Raw genomic sequence first — 24,115 nt, forward strand, 5'->3', positions numbered from 1 at the left:
GACTTTTAACCTGAGCAGTAAAAGGCCAAGGAGTATCAAGAATGCAAGAACAAAAACAGGGGGTTGAAAATTCTCTACATTCCAGTTTCTCTTTATAATTACCACACTAGAACTTCCATAAATTTTCATTTGAAAACGCATTTTGTTTTCAAGCTAAAAGTGTGATTTCTTTACATATACGTTTTTTAAAGCCATTTATGGCTAACTACTAGCTATGTTCAACATCTGATTTTTTTTTTTAAGATTTTATTTATTCATGACAGATACAGAGAGAGAGAGAGGCAAAGACATAGGCAGAGGGAGAAGCAGGCTCCTCACAGGCAGCCTGATATGGGACTCGATCCCCGAAATGGGATCATGCCCTGAGCCAAAGGCAGATGCTCAACCGCTGAGCTACCCAGGTGTCCCAACATCTGATTTTCAAACATCTGATTTTCTCATTTGCCCACCAAATGAGAAAAAAAAAATCTACATACATAGCTCTTGTGAGGCAAATTAATAAAATTAATTATAAAGAAATTAACACATAAAGTATTTGAAGCACCCAAAACAAGTGTTTGCCTCTAAAAACTGTCTCCAGGTTCACAACTACTAGGAGTATAGGGCATTTGCCAGAGTGAACAAAAATTTAACCTAGTACCAAGAAATTAGCATAGTCCATCATTTCTTATCCAAAACTAGATTAATAAGATATCTAACAACAGAAAAAAAAAAACAAAAAACAAAAACAAACAAAAACAAAAACAAAAAACAAGAAAACCCACTAAAACCAAAAATCAAACTTAACAAAGTCATAGTTAAAAATGGGTAATATTTAAAAAATCAATTGCATTTCTAGAAACTAGCAACAAGAAATCTGAAATGAAATTAAGAAAACAATTCTGTTCACAATAGTATCAAAAAGAATAAAATATTTAAAGGTAAATTTAACAAAAGAATTGAAAATCCTGTGCGATGTACACTATAAAACTATAGTTGGAGAAAATAAGACCCAAATAAATGGAAAGCTATATATATTCATGGATTGAAAGAGTCAATATCATTAAGATGCGAATTGTTCCCAAGTTGATCTACATTTAATGTAATCCCAATCAACTCCTAATCTCAAGAAGCTTAGTTTTGTTTTTAAACACTGACATGATTATTAAATATATATGGAGTTCAAAGAATGCAGAATAGCCAAAGTACTTTTGAAAAGAACAAAATCAGACAACTTAAATGACTCTATTTCAAGAGTCGCTTTAGATAGAGAGTCAACACTTTATAGTACAGGCTTAAGGACAGACATATCCATCAATGGAGCAGAACTGAAAAAGAATCACAGATATCTGGTTATACACAGTCTTTTCAACAAAAGGTCATAGATGTCCATACTGGAAGAAAAAAACCTTCTTTTCTACTATATATATAAATTAAAAGGTATCACAGACCCTTACAAAAGTTATCAAAATATGAAACTCCTAGAAGAAAACACAGATCTTAGTGAATTTGGGTTAAAATTTTTCAATTCGAGGTAAAATATACAAAATAATTTTTTTCAAAATATTTTTAAAATGATAAGTTGGACTTCATCAAAACTAAAAGTTTCCATTCTTCTAAAGATGCTACTAAGAAAAAAGGCAAGTTAAGACCAGGAGAACATACTTACAAAATATGCGTAACTTTTAAAAGATTTATCCAGAATATTTAAAAGACTTAAAATCCCAATAAAAAGAGCAATCCTATTGAATACTGGGCACAGACAGAGATCTGAACCAAAGTAGAGATACAGGTGGCAAATAAACACATTAAAAGGTCCCTGAAATAATTTCAAAAAATGCAAATTAAAAACACAACTAGATACTACAACACACTCACTAGAATATCTAAAATTAAAAAGACTAACACTACCAAGTGTTGCTGAGGATATAAAGCAAACTTTCTCACATTGCTGCTGATGGTAGTGCAAATGGGATAGCTACTTTAGAAAAAATTCTGGCAGTTTCTCATAAAGTTACATATTCATATGACCCAGCATTCTACTGTGTGGTATTTGCCCCAAAGAAATGAAAATACATGTCCCCACTAAGACTTGTTTCATATAAATGTTCATAGTAGCTTTATTCATGATAGTTAAATAAATGCCATCAGTTGATGAGGAGGCAAACAAAGTACAAGAAATCCAAATAATGAAATACTATCCAAAAAAGGAACAAACTTCAGATACATGCAATAACCTGGATAAATCATAAAAGTGAAAGAAACTGGATACAAGAAATTATATACTATATGATTCCAGTTTATGAAATTCTAGAAAGGCTGAAACCAAAGTAGATCAATGATTGCCAGGGCAAGCGGGTAGGGAAGCGAGGATTGTAAAGGGAAACAAATTTTTAGAAGGATTGGAATATCCCATATTATGATTACAGTGGTGATTACACAAGCACATATACTTATGAAAACTCATCAAATTCAACACTTAAAATGAATAGATCTGAATATATGCAAATGATGTCTCAATATTGTTGACCAGGAAAAAAAAAAAGCCATTCCATATTCTCTGTATATGAAACAGAGCTATCTCCTTTAGTCTGCACAATAACTCTACAACGCAGGCTACAGGAAATATATTTTTGGACTTATAGATGAAACTGAAAATGATCTAGCTGATCCATTCACTTTATAGACTATTATTACATCAACTATTCTGAAGAAGAAAGGGATGATTTAGAAAGGTTGAATGACTCATGGTCACCTGAATTCTGACTCTGGGGGCACTGTCCTTTTAGTTAACTGCACTTTCGTAGACATCAAGTCACTAGATTCTCCCAGTAACCCCAGTATATGTGGTTATCTCTTTTACAGATGAGACAATATAAGGAAAACATATGAGGAAGGTTAACTGTGCTGCATTAATTCTCTCATTACAAAATTATGCTATTATAACTATTATTTCAGTATCATGATTAGATTGATTAACCAAAACAATGAAGTTTAAAATAAGATATATGCTGTGAGCTATTTTTAAATTAACTCAAAGAAATAGTTAATTGTGGAATATTCAAGCTACAGTCTATAAATTAGAAGTTTTTTGAGACTCTTATTTTTTTCTTAGTGTTAAATAAAGTGAAACCTTGAACTTCTCGGTAAGATATGCCTGGAATTCTAGTTATTGCATAGAGACTCACTTGAAAAGTCCTATATAGCCTACACAATGAGGGTACAATTTACTATAGGAAATCTGACAACTCCAATCTAAGTCATGACTTTTTTTTTTTAAGATTTTATTTATTTATTCATGAGACACACAGAGAGAAAGAGAGGCAGAGACACAGGCAGAGGGAGAAGCAGGCTCCATGCAGGGAGCCCGACGTGAGACTCGATCCTAGATCTTCAGGATCAGGCTCTGGGCTGAAGACGGCGCTAAACCGCTTAGCCACCCAGGCTGCCCTAAGTCATGACTTTTGAATATAATTTTCTCCAGTAAATTAAATTGAGGACTTTCTAGTAAATCCATTTCTCTTCACTGAAGAAAAAGATTTATAACTGCTGACTTCTATGTAATAAAAATACATAGATAACATACTGTGATACTTAAATAACCAGACAGGTTGATATTTTCTGGCTAGTGAAATTTTACATGTAAATATCGTAACTACCAAATATGTAGTAAGTGACAATCATAGGAAAGAAACTAGAAGAGGCCTTCAGGCTCAGATCTTTCAGAACAGTTATGCAGTTAAAAAAATTAAACAGTAAAACTTGCTTGCACTCTTACATAACTAAATGTTACTAACTAAACGAGTTTTCTTGGTTAAAAAATCACTAGATGAAGAGTCAAAGTTAGGAAATGTGAATTATAAAATTTATTCTCCAGCCTGAAAGAAATAATATAACGTCTTTACAGGGCACCTGGGTGGCTCAGTCGGTTAAGCGTCCAATTTTGGCTCAGGTCATGACATCAGGGTTGAGATCCAGCCCCTGGTCAGGCTCCATGCTAGGTGTGGAGCATACTTAAGATTCTCTCCCTTTGCCTCTCTCTGCTCTTCTCTTTCTCTCTCAAAAATAAAAAGTCTTTGTACCTATTTTTTAAAATATAAGCATTTTCACCTCTGCTTTCTGTTTATATCTTATATAGAGATAAGCATGGTGATCAGAAAGTGAATCAAGTTCCAACCACATAATCTAAAAATGCATTAGCAGCCAACATTCAAAAAGAGGATGTTTAGGTTATTAAGCTGTTTAAATGTTAAGATGAAATACTAAAATGTAAATTTCATAAGCTGATTCTTACAGTATTTTCATAATATACATTGTTTTCAAGTATTAGATCTGGTAACGTTGTCACTCAAGAATTTACACCATAAATAAAGCATAAACTCTGATGAATATATAGTATTGAATAATGTATATGAATAATAGCCTATTACCTTTCTACATATAACAAGGAGTACTCAAAGTTAAATTTATTTATTTACTAATTTATTGTTTCTACATCTTTGAGTGGTCCAGAATAGGGAAAAAAAACAAAAACAAAAACAAAACTCACCTTTCCCTGCAGGCTGAGGTACTGCAAATCCAGGCAATAAAAAGGGTGCTCCTGTGGTAATACCAGCTGGTTTTAGTTCATTGACACCATATGTTGTTAGGGAAGTTATCAGATTAACCAGATCTTTCAAGGCATCTTTGGATTCTGCTTCTTTTGCTTGTTCCAATCTAGGAAAAGTATGGTTTAGTAAATATTTTTTCTCTTTTGCTGTATATTCAAATTTAATGTAGAAATTTTCAATTTGCATATGCAATAAATGTATAAAGTACTCCAAAAAGTTTCTTCATACAATTTTTCCTTATATAAAAACAAACTATTTTTTAAACCTACAAATTTCATTATAAAGACATTACACCACAACGAAAGAAAATTATGCCAAATATGCTAAGACCTCATATATATAAGTGCTGATCTTGCCTTTAACAGTGTTATTTTAGGTAGATCGCTAATCTTTGATAGAAAGTATCTATAAAATAAAAGAATGACATGAAATGTCTCTTAAATTCCCTAAAATTCTTTTTTTTCCCTAAAACTCTAAGATTATAAAGTTTCACTGTTTACAACTAAAAACTTTACTAACCATTTCTTTCCAAAGACATTTCTTTGTTAACAATTTTTAAAAATTAATTTCCTGGAAAGAATTTTAAATCTTTATCTGTATTTCATTAATTAAAGTACTGTCTTTGGAATACATTTAAGTAAAGTTGTGAGAGTCTGACAATTTTTAAAAATAACACTTGGAGTCATTATGGAATTATCTTTTGACTGTGGCTTTATCAAAAACACAAAATAGGGTGCAAAACTATCTTTTTTAAAGACTAAGATTTATTGGGGCTTCCTCCCTCATAGAACTAATTAAAGTTCTCATTAAAATAAAGCTGAAGAATGCACACAAGTAGGAAAAAAAGTAAAAGTAGTTTTAGCCTCACAACTCACTTTGAATAACCTGTTTTTTTGATTTACCCATGTTAACACAAATGTTTTTCCTTTAATATAAAATCCCTATACATATTCTTTCAATGGTCTTGAAGAGCCAACCACAGATTTGGGGAAAAGAAGGCACAGTCAGTAGAAATCAGAATATAGGAGCACTAATACACATAAAATTTTGTCTACATTTAGGATTATATTTTTATATTTTTGGATTAATAACCATAAGTGAAATTACACTCAAGGAGTATCAACATTTTTGAGGCTCTTGATAGTAGCTGATCACCTGCATTCTCAAAGGATTATACCAATTAACACCCCCCCTAAGTAAAGTGAAATGCTTGTTTCTTTTTTTTTTTTTTAATTTTTTTTTTTATTTATTTATGATAGTCACAGAGAGAGAGAGAGAGAGAGAGAGAGGGGCAGAGACACCGGCAGAGGGAGAAGCAGGCTCCATGCACCGGGAGCCCGACGTGGGATTTGATCCCGGGTCTCCAGGATCGCGCCCTGGGCCAAAGGCAGGCACCAAACCGCTGTGCCACCCAGGGATCCCGAAATGCTTGTTTCATCTATTTTTATGTCCTCCTTTATAAATAAGGATATATGTGCAAAATTATATTCTAGGGAACTGCTTAGTAGTAATGGCAACTAGGTTAAACTGGTGTCAGAAATAAGGAATTTACAAGAGTGCAGATAAAATTATTTAAAAGTAAGTTATGGGCGAGGAACAACTAGTAAGGCATTGAGTATTTTCTTCCTAAGAAATTTGCAGTCAGTCATTTTCCCAGGATACACATGAAACATTTGGGATGGACAAGGGGGCTTGTGAGACATTTTGTTTTATATATATATATATATTTGTAAGGTCTCATTCAATCCACGTAATTATTAATATTAACTATATTAATAAACCACTGGTATTGTAATAAATCCCAAAAATACAAGTAAGCACACAGAGTTTATACTTTAGGAAGATGCTGATTAGTTCATCTAAGCTCTTCTCCCACAGCTACTGCAGAGCAGATTTACTTCCACACCTGACCACGGACTCTACCAAGTAGAGTAGCCTGCGTTAGCCAGCTTAAACTCACTTTTTATTCTCTGTTGACAGACAGGAATAAAGAGAAGGGATTAAAGCCAACGAGATAAAAGTATACATTAAATAAGTGATTAAAAAATAATAATAAATAAATAAACAAATAAATAAATAATTCCTTTTTCTCCATAGTCCCAGACCACACTGTTTCCATTGATGAAAAAGACTGAGTAGACATTTAAAACATATTCTTAAATTGTGGGGGTTTTACCTAAGCAAGAGATCACAAAGGAAATTATATCCTTGCCATATCCGAAAATCATCCAAAAGAGTTTGGGAAACATCACTCGAATCTTTGAGGAAACAAGAAAGCCCAGCAAACATTTCAACAATTTCTAGGGGAGACAGGTCATCTGATTGCTGCATATTTTGAACACATGTAGATAAACATTCTTTTTCTGCAAAAATTAAGAATTAAATAAACATATTATTTATGTAAATTGCTTTAAAAAATTTTTTACTCTTAACCAGTGTTTAATAAAACATTAAATTTTTAATGTATCTATAAAATACTGTAAGATAAAGGTCACATGTTCTAAAAGTAAATATAAGATTCAAATTCACTGTAAAAGCTCTGTCTCAAAGTAGTAAACAAAGAGTAATACAACTATTGAAAAGTAGTTGACATGTATAGTTTTTACATCATATTTGGATGTTTTTCATTAAACAAAATGATTCCTTGCTGCCAAATGGTATTTTTAATCTTTTACGTCATTAAAAAGAAAATTCCAATCATTAGTTTAAAAACTCAAATTAGGGTGAATTTGGACCAATGAGATAGACAAAGACTTCAAGAAATAAAATCTTTAAGTTATGTTTGCCCTATATATTACTAATTTAAAGCACAAGTTATACCTTCTCACTGACTTTGGCAATTAAAGGCTTTTCAAAAAAAAGATTTTCTCTCAGCCACCTGCAGGCACATTGCAGGCCCAATTCAGCCTCGCAGTCAGAGGAACACTGAGCTTGGACCCCCAAGCAGGCTGTCACACACTCCTTAACTACAAGAAGTTTTCCCAGCACAGAGCCTTGTGGAGAGGTGCTGGGTGGATGTGACATCTATCACAGAAGCCCTTGCACAGCTGGGCAGGCACTAGGATGTAATGGTAACTCATTTGTTCTTGTGGACCCTTCTGACCTTTGAGTTAAAGCAAATTTTCCACTGAACACTCATAGCTCAGTAAAAGCATGGAGGAGTGTGAGTTCGAGCAGAAGCAGGTTGACTCATGAATCATGACCAAATTTAAGAATAGAAATGGGGTTTTGAATGAGGCATAACTCTATGATTTATTAGTTGTTCCATGAAATAAAACAGAGTGTAAACTATCAAAAAAAAAAAAAAAAGATTTTTCTCTCTCTTTAACAAAATTTGTTTGTCTAAAGGAAACTCAGTGTCACATAAAAAAGCCAAGAAGATTTAACATAGGAATGGAGGCAGGAAACATTTAATGACTGGATGTTATGAGTAAACAAACCGTTGTATTAAAAATTATTTTGAAAGATTTTCAGGAAAAAATATATAAGTGAACTATCTGAGATGCTACATTGTCTCTTATTTAGACATTTTGAAGGGTAGCTGACACTTATATGGGAGTTCAACAGAATCTACAATTCCCCCTTAGTGCTAATAAAGAACCATCTAAATTCATTTATGTCTCATTGCGCAGATACTTATCTACCTATTTATGAAGTATCTTCAGAAAGGCTTTAAATTATAGCATCTCAAAAAAATATTTTTTAGTAGAAAAGGAGGAAAGAATGGGCTGTGACACCGAACTTACATTATGATTAAACAAGACAATGAAATTATTTCAACTCTTGTAAACATCCTTTGTTGTAACATATAAAAATTTCTAACATTTGAAATGCCTCATGAATAAAAAAAATTTTTTCTCCTGGTAAATATTGTTTTTAATTCAAAATAAAATCAATCTTTAGAGGATTGAGAGAGAAAAAAGCAGTGTTGTCATCATATGAGGAAAATGGAAGAAACTTTCAAATAAACTTTCAAATAAACATAAAGAAATATTCACCATGAATATACTTCACTACATTGACACTAAGACCGTGACGGGATATGGTCATAAGGACTTCTCCAGCACTCTTCCTCCAAGGCAGGTTGTAGGGAGGGCACCAAGAGGTTATTGCACTGAATAAAAGCTGGAGATCATCTTTTTGAGCCAGCTCCTCCGCCGGAGAAACAAAACTGCAGAGTTTCACTAAGATCTAAAAAACACAAAACAAATATGTATTTAAATAAATGAATGGATGGGTAAAGGGAGGAGCTAGAAGAGGACTAGATCTTATTATTAAAAACTTGGAAAGTTCAGGGTTAGTATAAGTGATATCATTAAGCCACAATGATGGGTGTTCTTAACTAAGGCAACATTAAAAAAAAATCCATAATTCAGAAGTATGTTATGGTAAGACAGTAAGCCAGGCCTACTTTTATCAGCTTATTTAAAAACAACAACAACTCTGGTGTTTACTATCCTGTCTTCTCTGTGCTATTTTTTTTTAAGATTTTATTTATTTATTTGAGAGAGGGGAGAGAAAGAAAGAGAGAGAGAGAGAACATAAAGGGGAGGAGCAGAGAAAGAAGGGGAAACAGATTCTCTGCTGAGCAGGGAGTCTGACATGGGACTCGATCCCAGAACCCTGGGATCATGACCTGAGCTGAAGGCAGACACTTAACTGATTGACCACCCAGGTACCCTTCTCTATGGTATTTTTGCATACTGACTCTAAACTGGAATAAATCAATAGTAACTTTCAAGGTCAACATTTTGGTTTTCTACTTTGGTTTTTAAATTCTTAGATTGTCCTAGGTGAGACACAATTTTCTTCTTTAAATAGGACAGTTTTAGGGAGGTGAGAAAGTAAAAACAGGTCTGTAGAAGTATTTTTTTAAATTGTTCTTATCTCTGTACAAGTAAAAGGGGATATTACAATAATAAAATCATCTTTATTCAGAAGTATCTTTCAATTATGTCTAGTAGCCAAAAATCTTCTAAGGCTTGGCTTTCAAAGAAGATTTAAAAAACTTCTTAAGCTTTGGGATAAGAGCTTATCCCTTACCTATGATTTGCAGAATTTATATTGCACAAGGACTCAAAAAAAACCAAGAGCCACTACTTGCAAAATTCAGTTATGGTTTTTGCCTTCAGTGGATTTTTTTCTTCTAATCTTGACTCAGCATCAGGAGAAGTTAACTTTTCTCTTCCTTGCTAAAGTTTCTTTTCTAAATATTTTAAAATGCATATAATAATGAATAAAGTAACTAATTCATGTAAGTTTTATTCTTTTGAAAGACAAGTGCTTCATGAAATCTGAGTATTTCAGTATCTGTAGGGAAACTGCAAAATACAAAAAAAAAAGTATTTAAAATATGTTTTGTCTGAGATAGCTAGGTTTTACTTTTCCTATTTCCTTCAATGCAAAAATTTAAATAGAAGGGCTTTCTAATTCATAGCTGCCAAATATCAGAAAGGGAAAAAAAAAAGGACCAAGAATTTAAAGAAAGAAGATATTTACAAAATCAGTAAATACAGGCTTTCCCCTCCAACAGACATATACAAAATGCCTAGAGAAATTGTTGGATACTGACTTAATACATGTAATAGGTATTATCTTTTTCCATATGTGTCAAATGCAACAAAAATGATAATATGAAAAAAGGACAGTCAACTGCAACAAAAATACCTCTCCTCAGAAAGGTGTATTATCAATTACACTTTTCACTGGTTCTCACACTGCCCTTGTGATTAGAGAAATGGATGTCATTTTTCTAATTTGTAATATAAAAACAAATCCAAAAATAAAATATTTTTCTAAATCAAATCTTTGTTCTCAAAAATGAACTGAATTTAATTCCTTAAATTTGTTGATTCTTAAAAATAACTAGTTCTTGATCTTTAAAGGCAAAAATATTCTCAGAAATAATCTCATGTAATCCTTTTATTTTATAGAATAAAAAACCAAAGAGTCTGTATCTCAATTCCTCTTCTCCCATACAGTAACCATTTCTATTTGCAGGGACTCTGTTATTCATTCCAGCCAAGTGTAGGAGAGAATAACTGGCCATATCAACAAAACAACAACAAAACCCCACAAAACACACACAAAAAAAAACAAACAAAAAAATACAACGCATGCCTACATGAAGCAGTACCAATGCTAAGGTCCCAGGAAACCATCTGTCACATAACATAAACATAAGGATTTCATCTACCACAAACAACATGTATGCTGAAAACACTCAATAATTCTGTCTCCACCGGTGTTCTAGACAAAATGATGAATACAGTGTCCAGCCTGTGATGAGAAACTGAAATGAAGAAGTGAAAAGCTAAAGGAAGACTGGGTTAGGAGGTGGGAAGAGCAAGGCTCCCATCCCTGCCACACACCTGCTGTGCATCACAGCCTTGGCTATTAGTTTCTGTAACTTTAAATGGGGAGTTTCAGTCAAATTTTCTTTGAAGTTCCTTTTGGCCTTAATATTCAATATGCTAAAATGAATCCCACATTCCATTGGAAACACCCACTGCATTCAGATAGAAAAAACGTTTTTTTTAAGTTTTAGAAGAAATCTTTGCTATACGTATTTAGAATTAAATGCATAAAATTCAGCTTCTATTTAATGCCTAATATATTAATTTTTAGAAGGGTTTTATTGAAATAGGGACAGTAGCCTAATAAGCAAAGACTAACCCACTACATTCATTAGCAATGTCTTAAAGAAGCTTTAATTCCTATGAGATTTACTCCTTTGTTTATTCCCATTGCTTTTCTCAACCAATCTAATTCAGGACTCAGATAAACCTAAATAATAATCCTATTTCTACCATTTGCTCTCATCATCATTTTGTGGAAAAGAAAAACCTCTGAAGTCATGGGCTGTCTTGCAAATTATAGGAGATAATGGATGCTACCTAACCACTGTAAAAAGTATCCCAAAAAATCCAGTGTTCGAGAATTTTTTGTTGAATTAGTACTTTTTTATAATTGTCTCTTTTTTAAGATTTTATTTATTATTTTGAGGGAAAGAGAGAGAGAACACGAGTGGGGGGGAGGGGCAGAGGCAGAGGGAAAGGGAGAAACAAATCCCCCGCTGAGCAGGGAGCCCAGCCTGGAGCTCTAACCCAGCACCTTAGGATCATGACCTGAGTTGAAGGCAGATGCTTAGCCCACTGAGCCACCCAGGGACTCCATGTCTTTTCCTTTCTAAAATTGCCTGGGTTTCCCTCTCTCCTGTCCCTTCATGGCTCACACCTCCACAAAGCTCTACAGCAAAGACCCCAATATATGATGTGTGATCATCACCTGTACCTGGCTCCAGCTTATCTACTTCAGATACTGTCCTCTCTGCCACTCCTACTGACGATGGTGGCATTGGTGGTGGCAAGAGCAGCAATCATAGGGACTTTCAGTTCATGTCTACCACACCCTGGGCAGAGAACCATTGTTTTGTGTATTGTTCCACTTAATCCTCACAAAAACCCTTTAGGTAGGTATCATTATCTTTATTTCAGAGGTGAGAAATCTGCATCTTAAAGTTATGTAATTCCAGAGAACTGAATTCAAACAAGTGTGGTTTTTGTTTTTTTTTTTTAAATTGAGGTAAAAACACATAACACAAAATTTATCATCGTAATCATTTTTAAGTATAGAGTACAGTAGTGTTCATTACATGCATGTTGTACAACAGATCTCTAGAACATTTTCATCTTGCAAAACTGAAAACTCTACACCCACTGAACAACAACTCCTTGTTCCCCACCCTCCAGCTCCTGGGAACCATCACTCAATTTGCTAAGAGTCTGACCACTTTGGATTCACAGAAATAAAAGTATGTAGTATATGTCCTCTTGTGTTAAATGTGGCTTTTTTAGTACTGTATTAGTCCCACGGACAGACTGTGCTCCACATGTGTATAGTTTTGAAAATTTTCTCCTAAGAAAGGATATGAAAATGATGGCAATATTTTCAGGCTAACAACAGCCTATTTAAACCTTGGTTAACTGCTAATGCTATTAAAAGAAAACCAGCAACAGCAGTGAAGAAGGACTTTATAAGCAGGGAGCAGAGGAGGTGGTAGCAGCTACTAAAATAAACTGCCTTGTACAAGAAAAATATTTATAGGCTAGGAATTTCCTGTATTTAGAGCAATGAACAGAATCTCTTGATATTAAAAGAAATATTATCCCAAATTTAATATGATTGTCAATAGAAGTTTTTCTTGCTTATTAGTTCATTTTGGAGATGTTATTGCTTTATCAAAGGTACTTTAATAGTTGAATCTGTCCAAAGAAATAAACTTGTTAATGCCTCACTCCTTTACTCCTCAAAGTAAAAGTTCATATTCAAGAAATGTGACAGTTATATGAGATGAAGTCAATAATAAAGAGCATAGAAGGGGTGCCTGGGCTCAGTCAGTTAAGCATCTGCCTTCAGCTCAAATCATGATGCCAGGGTCCTGGGATTCAGCTCTACATCATGCTCCCTGCTCAGCGGAGAGTCTGCTTCTCCTCCCTCTCTGCCGCTCCCCCTGCTTGTGTGCTCTCTCTCTCTCTCTCTCATATAAAATAAATAAAATCTTAAAAAAAAAAAAAAAGCATGAAATACTACAGAAAATGGAATAAGCAGAAATCTCTTTATGAGCGCACCTGCTTCATTTGAAATAGACTGGTATTGATGGGCAGGCAAATAGCACCCTCCATACCTGCACAAAAACTTTCTGGAGTAGTCCACGACGCTCTGCTAGAGGTAGCTCATTCTGTGCACCTCCAACTGCCTCAGGCACATGTGGAAGGTCAAAAAACAGATATAAACATTTAACCAGGGTGGAAGGCACTGACATCGTTGTCATGCAGTCCACGGTTTTCTGGAAAACAAACCAATTAATAAGTGAATAGGTAGACAGACAGATATAACTGCAATTTGTACTGCTAGGTAAGTTCACAAATTTTAAGCCAGAAGTTAAATCATTAACTCACAAATTTTAAGACAGAAAATTATATATCAGAATAACTTTTTAAATGCCTGAAAAATTTAAGAATGACTCTATGCTGACGAATATTCATTTTCCATTTAGACAAGTTTGCTTTAATCAAATATTGAGATGTGTTTGTTATTTATTAAGTTTGCTATTTATTCATTAAAAGGCAGCACGTTTCAAAGAACGTAAGCTTTGGGATTTAGAAAAAAGAAACTTAACCATAAACTTGGGCAAACTAATTTTGTTGGACCTCACTTTCCTCTCCTATGAAACAGATCCATTGACACATAAGTCTTAGAGTTAATATGTAACAAATGTGAGATATATTAAGCACTAAATTACAAATTACTAGTTGCTTTACTATCATTTTTATTTTATTACACATTCTTGGGGCTGGAAGGACACTTGGAAGGATACAGCCATCACTGACATACACAGAAATCTCTATATTATTTTCAACAATCCACCTTTATTTATGGTAAACCTTTCAGTATTCTTAAGAAGTATACTATAATAATTGCCAAATTTTTTCATGGTGCAGTTTGGAATAACAAGTTTTATCACACTGGAGATCAAGAGGCTGGCATCATCTGTATTTAGTTTAATAGCATTTTCATCAAGCATTTTTTGAAAGCATAGGGTATGTCTGGCAGTATGCTGGGAACTGGACATGTAATGAAAAAGTACCCCTGTCCTTCAGAAGACTGTAGTCTATTAGCAGAAGTAGGTTCATCAGTAACTATGATTTAATCTCTTAAATGTAGAAATGACAGTACACAGAGGCTAATATAAAGGGGAGTGATCCACACCTCCAGGAATGGAATGTAAAAGTATAGGAACTAAGAGGGGGAAAGATCACCTGGAAGACACATAGGAGGTTGAACTATATGGTATACAGTATGTTTTAGGAACCTGAGTCCAAAACTGTTAACTCCTGAAAAGCCACAATAATAATGTCAAATCTTTAATGAGTATAAATCATAGAATAAGGCTATGAATTTTAATTATCTCATCTATTCCTCCATCAACCCTACAAGGTAGATTCTATTACTGTATGTTCCTTACTTTACACATGAAGCAGTTGAAGCTCATTACTGACATAAGCTGTCTTAGGTTAGAGAGCTGGTTAAATGGTCCCCAAGTGTATACTATGTATGCATATGGTCTCCCACACTAGTTTGACTTTTTTTTTGCTGGCATTGGAGAACCAGTGAAGTTTTAAAGTGTTACAAACAAAGGAGTAACAGAATCAGATTTCAAAAAAATAACTGGTGATAGTATAGATCTAAATTAGATAAAAAGGGCTAGAGAGTCAGGATAATTAGGAAACTAATACAGAAAACCATATGAGAGATGGGGCCTGAACTAACGCAGTAGTAGGGTGATGGAGAGGAGAGAGAAAGCCTAAAGAACAATCCTTTGGGGGGAAAAAAATCACAATCCCTTGCATCATCTGGACCCTTTCTACATCTCCAGTGTCATTTCCTCCAAGTATTTTAAAAACCCTTTGCTCTTCCCACTATGATTATTTCTAGTTATCCCATGTCTCCAAACACCTGATGATCAGTCTATTTTTTTTTTAAGATTTATTTATTTATTCAGAGAGAGAGAGGCAGAAACACAGGCAGAGGGAGAAGCAGGCTCCATGCAGGAAGGCTGACGTGGGTCTCGATCCGGGTCTCCAGGATCACACCCCAGGCTGCAGGCGGCGCTAAACCGCTGCACAACTAGGCTGCCCCTATTAATTTTTTTAAAGATTTATTTAAGAGAGAGATAGAGAGAGATAGTGAGAGAATGCCCAAGTGGAGGGGAGAGGGAGAAGCAGGTTCTTTGCTAAGCAGGGAGCCTGGTGCGGAGTTGGGTCATGACTTGAGCCAAAGGCAGATGCTTAACCTACTAAGCTACCCAGGCACTCCCTGACATTAAAGGTCTGACCACGTCTGAAGCTTTAATCCTTATCTTTCCTCCTACCCTCACCTACGAAATTTGTAAGGTTCACATTTCAATTTTCATAGTACTACGTATACCCCATGACTGCATTTTATAGGATTGTCTTCATCTTCTCCATCTCTGTCATCTACATGTTGATTTAGGACGCCTACAAAAAAGTCAACTCAAAATATTTAACACTGAATTTTCTTTTAAAATGTCTCTTTTTCTAGTTAGGTTATTACTAGCTTTCCCTTTACATTAGGCAAAATGGTATGATTTTTCATTCTCATTTTATAACTGACAGACTAAAAGTATAACTTGGTATCCAAACTAGTAATCAACATCATTTGTAATTTTTTCAAAAAGTGATTTGGTCTCCTGATTCTTTTCTTATACTTTTAAGGCAATCTGTCTATCTGTACACATTTAAGTTAATCCACATTTACTGACTTTCTACTGTGTTAGGTATTCTGGTAGGATACACTTTCTGTTCACACGTGAAAAAGATAGCATCTACAGAAAATATGAATAAAACTTAGAAATATCACAATTAAAAATGATTATTTTTACATGCTATTCTGAACCCAACCAAATTTTTTGTACAACATGGAGACATATAGCTACAATCAATAGCAAATAGAACTGACATTTTGATAGTTTTCTGGTATGGTCACAGATACATGAAACAGTGGGCCTCTTTAGGACTATCTGAAGGTTACTTAGGATAAATAAATACCTCTATTTGCCCAGGACTCAAGGATTGTCTGGGATGTACGGCTTGCAGGCTAAAATCTGGAAAGTCCCAGGTACATCAGAGCAAATTGGTCTGATTCCTTTTGTGATGTTGAGAAACAAACAAACAAACCTAAACCAGCAAACAAAAAAGGGGATTCTAAAGGAAAAAACTCCAAGTGCTACTACTTTAGGCTAGTGATTAGTGTCAGGACATGGTTACTAAGGAATATGCATTGTTTCCGCTGTGGCCCATCACTGTAGAACAGACTAGTGTCACAGCTACCTTTGTAAATTCAATTATTAAATGATAGTTGTTTGAAAAGCCCACTGTAATAACCATTCTCAAGAGTAGTACTAACTTTGCTGGGTAATTCTATTTGGAACTGTAGAAGGCTGCAAAAACCTCTTGAATGTCCACCTCACAGACCAATAATCAGGTATCCAAATAGCTCATCACCAAGTAGATGCAATACAGATCATGGCAGATATTTTAAAGGTGATTGGTGGGGCAGGGGGCAATCTCCAGAATAGATTAAGCAGGAAGGGAATATATATTATCCTGAAAATGTCAGTATTCCCATATTTTCCATAAAAATTAGAAAATTTAAAAGTATTTTCAATGTCATTTATACCTTATTAGTGAAGTGACCTCAGATGATTCTTCTAAGGCAAGTTCCCTAACATGAGTTACAGAAGTGTTGGTCTGGGTCCGATGGAGCCAGAGCTCCTGGACTCCTTGTCTACAGTCACAGGAAGTCCACTGCTATGCCTAGGATGGTATTGTGTTCTATACGCGTGTTATGAGGTGACAAAGATGGAAAACACTGTTTAAGTTAGGCATTTCTTCAGGTTTATGTTCTAAAACATAAACCTCCTCATAGAGATGCTGTAAGCAGCATGAAGTAAAATGTAAGAAAGATTAAAAGAATACAATGGTTATATTAAAATCTTATTTGGATACGGTGATAAATTTCACAAAATTCCAAGAGGATAAAAAAAGTAGTTACCAAACATAAAAACAACTTACCTGACCAGAGGATGCTAACAAATTAATTGTTGTCAGAAGCATCCAACCTCTACTGGCTTCTTCACTCTGATTGATTTCTAGAAATTGGACTATGGCGCGACTTGCAGCTTCTATAAAACCAAAGAAAAGACATAAGGTGGGGGGTATCACATATAAAGAGGTTTTTCCTTAAAACCTGCCGAAAAACGATCATTTAAGCACATCTTTATATCAACACAATTACATGCTCTATGTAAAATATGTTAAAAAGAGTAATATTTTAATGTATATCTAGGCCCTTAGTATATCATCAGATCAACACAAAAACACAGAAGTCAACCTATAGATTTTAGGGATAGTTACGTCATGAGCTAGTCAAAAAGAGTCATGAGAAAGGTAAAATTTGAGCTAAACGTACCTGGAAAATAAGGATACGTTTGTCTAGGAAGTGGGAGGGAAGGCAGGGAACAGAGAGATTAAAAGCACAGTATTAAAACAAAAGTGAAAATAGAAGACTGAGCCTAATATGCAAGATCAAGACAAAGAACTGTAATAACACTGGGTTAATATTCTACAAGAGCATTTTGAGAATTAGAGTCTAGTATCAACAGTAGTGATAGAAAATCAAAGCCAATTTAGGAAGGAAGGTAATCTAATGGCTGTATTTGACTCTCTGAGCAAGAGAAAGCAAATATAGTTTTTTTGAGCAAAGTAGATGATGAAAGGATCATTCTCAGACTATTTAGTGGTGATGTGTAAAATAAACTGGAAGGGCAAAGACACCTGGTGGAGGTGACACAAATCATGAGGCTGCCACAGTGATACACGTGAGGAGGGACTTGAGCAGTTGACAGTGGGAATAGTGTCATGCACAGCACGGTACCATTGGAGCAATCTATGAAAGTAAATTTAGTCATTTACGGTTTCAGAGGTAAGGGAAAAAGGACAAATCCCAAACCATGTGATTAATTTCATCGGCATAGAGTTCATCAATTTTTATATCAATAAAGGAGATGAATTAAAGTTGTCAGAAAAGAAGCCCATCTGTTCACATATCAAACCAACCTAATAAGTTGCTAATGTACACTTAACACACATGATAAAAATGCAAAATGCAGAATAAATAGAATTTAGGTTGCCTTAGAGGTATTTTTTTCCTCCATTTAAGAAAATCAAGATAAAAGTGTTTCATAAAATAATTGAATGAATACAAGACTTACATAGGATACTATGCTAGGCATATTTCATCTTTAAAAACTTTGAAAGAATATTTTAATAGTAAAAATAAGCTATCTAAAATTTTTCCTAAGTCTTAATTGTAGAACACTCTTTAAAGTACTTGAGGATTTAGCTCATTTAATTTTTACAAGAATCTTATGAGTTATTTTCTATTCTTAAGCCTGTCATAATAATACAAATTGAGAAATGGAGAGGATGAGTAATATGCCTAGAACCACATAGCTAGTCAGTGACAAAACTTATATTCAAATCCAAGCTGTCTAGCCTGTAAGAGATAAAGATAGTGATTAAATAAAAAATTACTAGAAAAGAGGGAAGCCAACAGAAGCCTGGCTTATTTCTAATATTTCAACATCTTAAACGTGTTGAAATTATTGTATTCATATTTTCACTGATTTATACCCTCTTGCCCCTCTCTGGAGAAAAAAAAAAAAAAAAACACCATGGGAACAGACTCCTTCTTGTCTGCCTTGTTCACACCACCAGTCCCTAGTATAAAGTACATCTCTGGTACTAAGTGGGTCCTAGACACATATCTGTTAAATGAGTGAACCTAAAGAGATCAAAGAAGGACACTTTGAGCTCAACTTACTACAAACATCAAGAGTGTTTGAGTTTACTGTGGATAACAAAGATTCCTAAAAGTTCTGAGAAGGGGAGTAACAATATAAAGAAAGCAACATTCAAGGCTAGTTAAATTTTGAAGGTCTCTCTAGAGAGGGAAGCAAACAAATAAAAGAATGCCACTGAGAAACATACTTTAGCAATTGTGGTTTGAGACCATTGGTAAATATGGATTTGCAAGTTTTCCTGCAAACCTGTAATGGACCAGGTTTTAATACTACATTACATAAGCTCCCTTTCCTTGATAGGAATTACATGCTCATGTAAGGAAGAGGACTCCTTTCCAGTGAGTAAAATTCTCAAAGGCTGCAATGTTCTGCTTTCATTTCCTAGGCTTCTGTACAAGTTAGGCAACTTTGGTGTTAAATTGTGCATTTTCAACTTCGTAACTCAACATACTAAAAAACTACTTGCAGTCTTCAAATTGATTATTCCATTGTGAAATCAATGTAACAAAATTCTATTTCATAACAACAACAAAAAAGCTGATTAGTAAATGAACTGGTCAATACCACCTATGCTTCTGACAGAAAATTTTTAAAAGATGCTGAAAAAATAAACAAAATTACCTTCCCGGTACAAAAGCTAGAGAGATATAGATAAGACACATTTTGAGTGAATTTGAATGCTACCCATGTTTTTTAACATAATGCTATTAATGTTAAAAGAAAATTGGACAAAAAGGTATTTTCTGCTACTCAACAACTGCTATTCAGTAAGTTGTCAATTATGAACAATGAATGCTAATGCTTATTTTGAGAACCAAAACACCAAAAATGCACTCCTGGCTTGCAATAGTTCTATTTATCTGAGCAAGAGTGGGCATTTACACAAATGTGTGGTTTCTCTTGTGTTGGATGACAATGAATATTAAGGTATTCCTCAAGATCAGAACAGATAAATAATAGAGTTTTTAAAACTCTCAATGTTCTAATTGTTATTAAACATTACAACAATGGATTGATGACCTGATTAATACACATGAAAATATACTGAAAAAGATCAAGATAGTGTAATTATTAACAGTATCTAACAACTGTACCAACTTAATAACAACTACTATTCTTTTCTGAGAAGAATGTGGAGAAGACCTCATTGACAAATGATCTTTACATAACAAATGTATTCATAAAAACTATTTTACTCTCACCTACTTTTTTCAGTATGTTGCCATTCAAAACACCTTATTGGGTTCTTCCACCTTTTATTTTAAATAAGTGAAGAAGCTCATAGTAAAAGTATTTAATATTAAGTGCCATCTTAAAAATATTTTTTAATTATACTAGAAAATAATTTTAAATTAAACCTCCACAAATTATAGTTTCTTAAAACTTTGAAATAAAGACACTTCTAGTTAAAAAAAAAAAAACTGCAATAGGAGCTTTCATTTTCACTAATATTTAACAATACAAATTTAAATGATTTAACTTAAGGTTATAAGAGTTAATGAAAGGAACATATTAATATTAACCCATCTTGAGAGTTGCCAATCATTTGATTCAAGCTTTAGTTTTCACACTGCATTTCAATACATACAGTTAACTGAAAAATACAGAAATGGAGTTAGCAGACCTCATTATTAAATGATAGCTGATTGACAATTTTAAAAGAAATTTACAGATAGAATGTAAGTGAATTCAGTTAGACAATATTGAGAACAATCAGAATGCAAAACTTGTTAGTGCAATACAATTTTTCCTTTGCATTTAAAGCATAGTCATTGTCAAATTTATGCAAGATTATAATGTGAAACACATCAATAGTATCATTATATATTTTCATTAATGAAGAAACCAAGCCCTAAAAACTCCTTCCCATCTCAAAAAAACTTCCACAAGTTAGTCAGAAAAATAGTATTAGAACTCAAAGCTTCCATGCTCTTTTTTCATTTGATAATACACAACCACACCTTGAGAAAATTACCTGAGGGTGTTGTGGCTTTGAAATCCTTGGAGGACAGCGGGGCACACTGTTTTTCTGTTTAAAAAAAGAGGCTGTGTTGTCTACTTGGGGATTCACTATGTTATACTAATCCCACCACAGATGCTACATAAGACACCAATTGTGGTAAGCATCCACCAGCTTCTCCATCACCAAGCTGCTGCCCACTGGGGATCACACCATTGTATTTAACAGCAGCACCTATTATGCAGTAATGCTAAAATATAATATATTATATATTATAATATAATAAACTGAAGATACTATTTCACATGGGTGGCGATTTTTTGCTTCAATGACATAAACAGACCATATGCCCTTAGAACTAAGCAGACTGCATAGTCACACTTAACAAATACCTACAGGGGGTAGGAAAAAAATCTTAAACTCTATCTTGTACACAATATGACCACAAAATAATAAATTTTTTCAAATTAGTTGAGAGCCACTACATATTTTTAACAAAAGCCACATGGAGGGCAGCCCGGGTGGCTCAGTGGTCTAGCACCACCTTCAGGCCAGGGTGCGATCCTGGAGACCAGGGATCGAGTCCTGCGTGGGGCTTCCTGCATGGAGCCTGTTTCTCCCTCTGCCTGTGTCTCTGCCCCTCTTTCTCTCCCTCTCTCTCTCTCTCTCTCATGAATAAATAAATAAAATCTTAAAAAAGAAATGCCACATGGAGGCAACAATCAAGAGAGAATTATGGGAAACAGAAAAAACGATAACTGTCAGGTTGCCCTAATACATTACACATCAGTCCTTGTACCCATTTTGCAGGTTTCCATTTTTACTACATTCTGATGGATAGATTCAAACAACAGAATTGCAGATAAGCATATCTTCCTACTGAGATATCTACAATCCATGTTAGAAACAATCTGATAGAAAGACTTTATATGTGGCTGGTAATTAGGTAGCAAACAAAGTAACAAGTACTTTACACCAAATTCAGAAGAGTCCTGAAAAAATAACTTTGCCATGATGCACAACAAATAGACAACAGAGGGCTCAATTTTTGGAGAGAAATTATATGCACATAAATTTTAGCAAAATTACTTTCAATGATAACTTCCTGTGACATAAAAGGTCATGTAAGGTATCAAAAGTAGCCAAACTCATACAAGCAAAAAGTAGAATGATGCTGAGGCCAGGAGAAGGAAGAGATAGGAGCTGCTGTTCAGTAAATACAAAGCTACAGTTACACAAGATAAAAAAGTCCGAGAGTTCTGCTGTAGGACATTTCACTTTGCGTGAACTGCGCCATACGCTAAGAATTTGTTAGGAGGATAAATCTCGTGTTATGTGTTTTTTACTACAATAAAAATCAATCAGCGATCAGAAAATGAGAATGGGATATACAAGAGGTAAGATGACTCAGGAGCCCCTGGGTGGCTCAGTTGGTTAATCAGTGGACTCTTGTCAGCTCAAGTAATGATCTCAGGGTCCTAGGATCAAGTCCTGAGTCAGGCTCCACGCTCAGAGGAGAATCATCTTGTCCCTCTGCCCCTCCTCCCAACTCATGCTCTTCTCTCAAATAAATAAAATCTTTAAAAATAAATAAATAAATAAAGGACTCAGAATGTCAGAATGAACCTAGGGATCTTGAAAATGTTTTACTAGAAAAACCAAAAGATCAAAAAATCTCCATGAAAGTAGTTTTTTAAAAAGATTTTTATTTATTTATTTATTTGAGAGAGAGAGAGAGAGAGAGAGATCACAGGCAGGGGTGAGGGGACAGGGAGAGGGAGAAGCAGATTCCCCACTGAGCAGGGAACCCAATCTGGGGCTTGATCCCAGAACCTTGTCATGACCTGAGCTGAAGGCAGATGCTTAACAGACTAAGCCACCTGGGTACCCTTCCATCCAAGTATTTTTGATAACAACATTATCCAAAAGAAATTTCCAATGTTCAAGACTAAAAATAAAATAAAGATTCCCCCAGCCAGAGTTCTTTAAGACTAAGGAGATACTCCAAAATTATGCTCTTCCCTTTTAAACATCAGTAAGTCTGGCTTTTCTATCACTATTCCAATTTTCAAAGCATTTAAAGAAAACAAAACAACCAAACAGAGAAATCCTATATCAAAAATCAGTAACAAAAAACCAAAAATCAGTATTGAGCATCTAATCTGTAACAAGTAGTTCTCTAGGTGATAAGGGGTGAACATAGCAGACTATAAAATTAAGTAAATGAGATACTTACAAATGACAAAGCTCTATAAGAACTATTTAAGGTTAAAAAAAAAAAGAACTACTTAAGGTGAGTGAATAAAATACTCACTGGTATAGGGATAGAGGATAAAAGTTCTATTTGAGATAGGGTGATCAGGAAAAGTTTCTCTTGTGGAGATAATACCTATAAAAATTGAATTGAATCTCAATTCATTGGATTCTGAAGTTAATAAATTTCAAAAATTTAAAACTAAAAATTACATGGAATTACATGATGTAAAAAATATATCTTAAAAATACCTGAAAAACAAGAAGTCACCAGTGCAGGAGAGGCTCAGGGGACTCTATGTGCTAAGTTTACAATTTCCAGTGAGTCTAGAATTATTTCAACATAAAAAGTTTTTTTTTTTTAAAAAAAAGCTCCTTGTGTAACTATTACCATATTAACAATAAGTCATCTTGTACTCCATTTAAGATACTTTTCAATATGTCAAAAAACCTATCCTATGTATGTGAAATCATAAAAAGATTTCGGAAATCGAATCTCTAGTGCAGAAAAGCATTTTTCTACAAACATGCAGATTAGGTATTTAAAAAGACAGAAACAGGAAAGCAAATATAAATACAGTTTGGGGAATATTTTATTCTAATCTAGAGATATCACTAAAGAAAGAAAATGCAATGACAGGAGTCAATATAGAACAAAGAAATTTCCCTTCATGTTACCTGTTTAAAATAGCTAAAAAGGCATTAAACATACAACTCTTATAGTTAAGAACAACTTTTTAGTTCTACAGGAATAACTGAAATCAGGAAAACAAAAGGATGTGGGTGGAGAAGGGAGAAGGCAAGGGTGGGAGGTTACCTTAAACTATCTTACTACCTTTCAGTGGACTTGCTTTAAGGACTGCAAGA

At 34.2% G+C, this 24,115-nt stretch overlaps 1 protein-coding gene across 9 annotated transcripts in view; it reads right to left on the reverse strand.

Moving 5' to 3' along the window:
* Nucleotides 1-24,115, reverse strand: part of WDFY3 (WD repeat and FYVE domain containing 3) — a 234,280-nt gene that overhangs the window by 137,159 nt on the left and 73,006 nt on the right. For 6 of the 9 annotated variants that reach the window (XM_072810772.1, XM_072810773.1, XM_072810768.1 and 3 more), the window contains exons 4-9: nt 21,011-21,064; nt 17,246-17,355; nt 13,276-13,437; nt 8,588-8,780; nt 6,766-6,952; nt 4,529-4,695 (exon numbers count right to left, since the gene is read on the reverse strand). In XM_072810772.1, coding sequence (XP_072666873.1) covers nt 4,529-4,695; nt 6,766-6,952; nt 8,588-8,780; nt 13,276-13,437; nt 17,246-17,355; nt 21,011-21,064 — 873 coding nt within the window. The remainder of the gene's footprint in view (nt 1-4,528; nt 4,696-6,765; nt 6,953-8,587; nt 8,781-13,275; nt 13,438-17,245; nt 17,356-21,010; nt 21,065-24,115) is intronic. The other 3 variants (XM_072810775.1, XM_072810774.1, XM_072810770.1) reach the window with 1 other exon arrangement.

Source organism: Canis lupus, chromosome 33 (assembly GCF_048164855.1).
Source record: "Canis lupus baileyi chromosome 33, mCanLup2.hap1, whole genome shotgun sequence".
Taxonomy (NCBI): domain Eukaryota; kingdom Metazoa; phylum Chordata; class Mammalia; order Carnivora; family Canidae; genus Canis; species Canis lupus.